Source organism: Solea solea, chromosome 8, assembly GCF_958295425.1.
Source record: "Solea solea chromosome 8, fSolSol10.1, whole genome shotgun sequence".
NCBI classification, from domain to species: Eukaryota; Metazoa; Chordata; class Actinopteri; order Pleuronectiformes; family Soleidae; genus Solea; species Solea solea.
In genome coordinates, this window is record NC_081141.1 from 1,956,471 (window position 1) to 1,962,494 (window position 6,024).

Below are 6,024 nucleotides of genomic sequence, written 5' to 3' on the forward strand. Positions count from 1 at the left end.
GGGGGGGGGGGTTAATCAGTCGACAGGACGGTTTTAAAACGCTGCACAATCTGCAGGTTTGATCACTGCAGGAGGAACCTGTCGAGGTAAAAGCTGCTTCTGAATATCTGATGAACTCTCTCTCTCTCTGCTCTCTTATACTAAACTGATCATCGGTCAAGAAATGGATCGTTAGAAAGATCTGATTAAACATGTGTTCCTGTTTTTAGACAACAATTGATAATCATTTATAGTGACTTATAATGACCTGTAGATCAGGACTGTTATATTTCTGTGTGTGTGTGTGTGTGTGTGTGTGTGAATGGTTCTCAAACTCTGTTTAAAACTGACATTTTTGAGAAGTTCTCACACTTTTTTAAGACGTGTGTGTGTTACACGTTACACACGTTACACATCTGCTTCTGCACTCTCACTCTCTGTCAGTCCACCGTTCCTATCGCGTAAAGTTCTTCTTCTATGTAGCTTATTCCTCTCTTGTAAGTGTCTAGGCATAAAAGCGTCTGCTAAATGTAAAAATCCTCATTATTGTTGGGATTATTTGTTGTGATGTGAGTTTGAGTTTGGGACTTTTCTGTGTGTCCAGATGAGGTGGTGTGTCGCTGTGGTCCTGACAGTGCTGCAGCTGCAGGTCTGCAGCTCAGCGCCGCAGTCTGACCGCCTGCTCTACGTCTCACAAATACAGGAGGGACAAGAGAAACCCATCAGTGAGTCCCTTTATCATCCATCCAGTTGAGGTTTATCACATATCACACATCTGCCTGTTTTTATTCAACATCTGTGTGTCCACGCAGAGCCATGGCTGAATCCCACACTGGAAAATGTCGTGCCTTCCCGGGAACTCATCAACCCTCCTACAGTCAACGATATCGCTGACACGGAGATGTCTTCACGCTCCGTCCCCATGTTCGACGAACACGTGAACCTCCAGTGGGTCGCGTGGAACGGCTCCCTCCCCAACGGCGCCGTCGCCATCTTCAACGGCTACACTGAACGCACCGACTACGTGTGCAAGGTCAACTGCGAGGCCGGCTTCTACACACCCAGCAAAGGAAGCTTCTGCCAGTACCCGTACGCCGACAAGGAATACGCGTCGTCAAAGTTTGAAGTGCTGGTCAACGTGGACCACTTTGAGTTCCTGGAGTGGGTTGAGGACTCATATGGGTCCACCCCTCAGTATGCAGTGAAAACGTGCTCAAACAGAGACATCTACGTGGGGAAAAACAAGTATGGTCTCGGTAAAGTGGTGACACAACATGAGGCCTTTTTCCTGCCCTGGGAGGGCGATGAGTACTGGTACAAGAGATACCAGGTGCTGGCCATCAACAGAGAGAGCTACAGCCAGCACATCTCTCACGTGGAGTACGGCATCGACCACATGGAGCTGTTTCAGCATCCTCCTGAGGCCCTGAAGATCACCAAGGTCACCAACCTGGAGTGCAGATCTGTGCAGAAGACGGTGACGCTGGAGAAAACCAGCACGGTCGAGAAATTCTGGGACATCGGCAGAGAAACCCGCAACGGCTCCATTTCAACCATGAAGGCCAAAGTGCCCATCCTCGGTCCAGGGAATGTGGACTTCACCAAGGAGCAGACGGTGAAGTTCTCAGAGGGGACAACCACCGTGGAGTCCATCAGCCACGTTCTCTCTGTGGAGCTGCTGGTCCAGCCCAACCACTCCTGCGCTGTGAGGATGGACGGACGCAAGATGACGGCCGACATCCCCTTCACCGGCAGACTGAGCAGAACCAACCACAGGGGCGACACACACTGGACCTACGTGACAGGCACATACAAAGACCTGAGCGTGGGCGAGATCAACGCCGTGGTGGAGCGGTGTCAGCCGGTGCCGGACGCCGTTCCCTGTCCTCCAGCTCAGGAATGAAGATGATGATCAGAAAACATTGTATTTTAACAAATAAAAATAACATTAAAAATGTAAAAGCCTTTGTGTCTTTTTGTCTTGTTGCAAAATGAGACATTTTAGGACAGTTGAGGACAGGACGTCACTGACACAGACAAAAATAAATCAATATGATGAGCAGTTATTAGATCATTTATTGACAGCTCATATTTAATATTTAAATTCTGTTTACATTTGTATTTAGTTTGAATTTCTAACTCCTCTCTTGTTTATCACAGATGTGTTCAGGTGCTCTGGATATAAAGCTTTTACACAGGTGTTTAGTCATTTATTATTCCGTCCTATTTATAGACTTTTTATTTTTTAATGTCTTATTGCAGTTTCAATATCACTGACATTATTTAAGAAGCAACACAAAGATGACAATAACACAATAACAACAACACAGTCGTCGTATTGTAAATTAGTAAAGAACTGGGGACGTTTAAGTGACATTTGTGAGGGCTTTACATACGTGCAATACTCGGTCGCCCCGCTAGATGGCGGTGTAGCTCAGGGCAGAGAGACGCTGCAGACTGATGTCGTCTTTGTTATTTGTTGACCTTTGTGATAAAGAGGGACATGCTAACGTCGAATGCTAGTGTTTAGAAGATGACACTGATTTTAATAGAGAAATAATCGCGTTAATCGGATTTAATCGCGACGTCGCTCGTTGTTTCGCTGAGTTCTGTCGTGATTTAAAGTCGCTGTTCTGTGTCGAGTGAGTTTAGAAGCTACAGTGAGCTAATGTTAGCAGGGACAGGTAGTGACGTTTCTGTTCTCGTGCTTTCCTCTAAAATACTGTGAACGACCTTTTATTTCAGTTTCAGCATATATTCACTTGTTAAAGGGGATTAAATGAGTGTGGATACGTAGTAAAAATGTACATTTAGAAGACGTTTGTTTGATACGACGAATGAAACAAATCTCCCTTTTAAACAAGTTCCGTCGCTGTGTTTGTCACTTTTTCAAAAAGGTGATAAATCTCCTCACAATGCGTCAGCTCGTGAGCAGAGTGATCAACCGCCTTTTAGTGAGTGAAGGGTTCACACCTGTCACACGTGTCTCACCTGCGGCGCGTTCCCAGGCCGAGATTCACTCACATCAGCGCACAAAGATGGTAAGAGTATCAAAGACACACAAACATGGGCTGCTTTGTGTGTAATGATTATGTGATAATAATAATAATAATAATAATAATAATAATAATACTAGTGTCAGTCCCAGTTCAACCACAAATGACTGAAAGAGACAAACAAAGAACATTGTGTGTGCTTGGTTCATGTTGCATTTAAACTAAAATTGACCTGAACTTGTCCTAGTTTTCACCTTTAAGGGAAAAGACTGACAGTGTCTGTTGACTTGACCTTGTTCCTTGTCAGAGCTCAGTGTTTCCACAGTGTTTCCACAGTGTTTCTGTGTCCGTCAGCTGTGACTGACACCACTGAGTCACAACAGAGTCCACAGTGTTTGTGTTGACAGCAGTGGATCAGTACCATGACCAGCACCAGTACCAGAACAAGGCAGCAGCTGTTTGTGTTTGGCACGGCCTCAGCTGATGTCAACATCTTTAACTCTATCGTTGTTTGTTGACGTACAGTAACCTATAATATCAGAGAGTGTAACATATAGTTTGGTTGTATGAGGTAGAGATTTTTAATCAATTACTAAATTAATTGACAACTATTTTGATAATCGATTACTCGGTTCAAAGGTTTTTTCATGATTAAAACAAGATTTCCGATTGTTTAAGCTTCTTAAATGTGAGTATTTTCTTTGTTTCTTTGCTCTGGAGAACAAAGAAATCAGTTAGAGCTGCAACTAACGATTATTTTCATAATTGATTAATCTGTCGATTTTTTTCTCGATTAATCGTTTGGTCCATAAAATATAAGAAAACCTTTAAAAAATGTTGATTGGTGTTTGTCAAACCTGGAAATGATGATGTTCTCAAACGTCTTGTTTTGTCCACAAACCAAAATGATTCACTTTGAATGATTTCTTTGTTCTCCAGAGCAAAGAAATGAAGAAAATACTCACATTTAAGAAGCTTAAACAACTGGAAATCTTGTTTTAATCATGAAAAGAGCTTTGAACAGATTAATCGATTATCCAAATAGTTGTCGATTAATTTAGTAATCGATTAATTGTTTCAGCTCTAAAATCATTAAAAGTGACTCATTTTGGTTTGTGGACAAAACAAGACGTTTGACAACACCGATCAACATTTTTTAAGGTTTTCAAATTTTTTATGGCCAAACGATTAATCGAGAAAATAATCGACCGATTAATCGATTATGAAAATAATCGTCAGTTGCAGCTCTAGAGCTAACTCATCTGACACTGGGAAGAAAAAAAAGCATATGTCTATGATATCTTAATTAACTAATAAACCATTTGTTCTCCATGAATCTTTATAATGTTCACATCATTCTTTTTCTTTACAGATTATTTAAGAGTGGAATCAAACATGTCTTTGATGTGGACTGTTGTGTGTGTGTGTGTGTGTGTCTCTCAGGTGGTGGGGCTGGGGAACACTGGGATGGAGGGAACCAGGCACAGTGTCGGCATGGCGGTGCTCGGAGCTCTGGCCTCTCGGCTCGGCGTGGCTGAACACTGGCGTGGAGATAAGCACGTGTCCGGTGAGGTCATCGTGCACACGCACGTGGTGCTGCTGCGTCCCAGGCTGCTGATGAACATCAACGGAGTGTCTGTGGCCAAAGCAGGTGAGGTCACCGTGGTCACCAGTGTGTCAGTGTGTCATCTGTTAGGATAGAATATGGGGAATTATGTTAGGAAAACATTTAAATAAATGAAGAAAGAAGAATCTGAACTAAAGTGACAGGTCATGTCTTTTCTCCTCCAGCGAAAAAATACGGCGTAGCTCCTGAGAACATCCTTCTGGTCCATGATGAACTGGACAAACCTCTGGGGAAGATCGCAGTCAAACATGGAGGAAGCGCCAGGTCGGTCATCTTTTGCTTTCTCCGGTTAAAGTCATGTGTGATGATGCCGAATGACCTCTGACCTCTTCTCTGCAGAGGTCATAATGGAGTCCGGTCCTGTGTAGACTGTCTTCACACTGATGTAAGTGTCACTCATTTATGCACAGGAATGAATCTAGATTTTAATCGTCATAACTTTTCATGGTGTATTTTAGGATGTTTCTTTCTGAAAGATGTGTTATTTTAAAAGTGCATGTTCAAATGTTTCTTTGTTTGTGAGTGGAGGACACGGATGAGGACATTTTCAAAAGCTCGTCTCCTCTGCAGGTCATGCAGAGACTCCGTGTCGGGATTGGTCGGCCGCTGGGGAAAACGTCGGTGGAGCGTCACGTCCTCGGTCGCTTCTCCTCCGAGGAGCGGAAGCTGTTGGACTCTGTGCTGGTCCAGAGTGTGGACGTCCTCCTGTCCCTGCTGCCCCAGCAACAGGACTCCCAGTCCAGCGCCTCCTCACCAGCAGGGGGCAGACGAGCAGCACAAAGCAGGGATGAGGACAAGTGTTCAGACTCGACTGCTGCTCAGAGCTGAACTTTGACTCAGGAAAAGAATAAACGGACTCTATTTCATCTGAGTTTAAATTATTTTTTTGAAGTTTAAATTAAACGTTTTTACAAGTGACTGATTGTGTTATTGTGCTTTTCTTCTTTTCTAATTCTATATTTATTAAGAAATGTTTTGAGACTGTTGACCTCTGTCTCACGTCAGAGCAGCTTCAGAGAGAAAGTTCCGGTGACTTTTGTTGCTGATGTAATTCTTCTGCCTCCGCTTGGTCTTTGTGAACAGAAACGACGTCACGTCATGACACCGTCAAACCAACAGAGGGAGGTTTGTGTGTGGACGACCGCTCACCTCCGCCTCGCTTTACTAGCTCAATGTTTCCGTTGACACTGCGTCACCGGGCGACATGAGCTCGCGTGAGAACGTGGAGTTTACACAACACGGTGTGAACTCATCGTAACAGACGTGTGTCCATATTTAAAGTGACTGCTTTACTTTTCTGAAACTGTACAAATGTGAGTTCCTCTTCTGTGGCCTCATTCACAGAGTTTGTAAAAAGATGTTAAATACACTTTTAATGGATCCACAATAGAATGATCTCATCAATGTGCTTTCATTTATTCA

General features: G+C 43.6%; 2 protein-coding genes across 2 annotated transcripts; both read left to right on the top strand.

Moving 5' to 3' along the window:
* The first annotated feature begins 5 nt into the window (after positions 1-5).
* Positions 6-1,941, top strand: LOC131464112 (natterin-3-like). The gene is made up of 3 exons (XM_058636409.1): positions 6-86; positions 584-704; positions 792-1,941. The coding sequence occupies exons 2-3, from the start codon at positions 584-586 to the stop codon at positions 1,880-1,882; spliced, it is 1,212 nt and encodes a 403-aa protein (XP_058492392.1). The 5' UTR covers positions 6-86; the 3' UTR covers positions 1,883-1,941.
* Positions 1,942-2,449: 508 nt separating this feature from the next.
* On the top strand, positions 2,450-5,521 carry ptrh1 (peptidyl-tRNA hydrolase 1 homolog). The gene is made up of 5 exons (XM_058636317.1): positions 2,450-3,020; positions 4,419-4,626; positions 4,767-4,866; positions 4,942-4,987; positions 5,173-5,521. The coding sequence occupies exons 1-5, from the start codon at positions 2,817-2,819 to the stop codon at positions 5,428-5,430; spliced, it is 816 nt and encodes a 271-aa protein (XP_058492300.1). The 5' UTR covers positions 2,450-2,816; the 3' UTR covers positions 5,431-5,521.
* The last annotated feature ends 503 nt before the right edge of the window (positions 5,522-6,024 follow it).

What these genes read in the sequence shown, in the direction of transcription:
- ptrh1 (XM_058636317.1), top strand. Translation starts at nt 2,817, where the DNA reads ATGAAACAAATCTCCCTTTTAAACAAGTTCCGTCGCTGTGTTTGTCAC. An exon ending in AAACATGGAGGAAGCGCCAG is followed by an intron (nt 4,867 to 4,941) that starts GTCGGTCATCTT and finishes TCTTCTCTGCAG; the next exon opens with AGGTCATAATGGAGTCCGGT. An exon ending in TAGACTGTCTTCACACTGAT is followed by an intron (nt 4,988 to 5,172) that starts GTAAGTGTCACT and finishes TCTCCTCTGCAG; the next exon opens with GTCATGCAGAGACTCCGTGT.
- LOC131464112 (XM_058636409.1), top strand. Translation starts at nt 584, where the DNA reads ATGAGGTGGTGTGTCGCTGTGGTCCTGACAGTGCTGCAGCTGCAGGTC. An exon ending in GGGACAAGAGAAACCCATCA is followed by an intron (nt 705 to 791) that starts GTGAGTCCCTTT and finishes GTGTCCACGCAG; the next exon opens with AGCCATGGCTGAATCCCACA.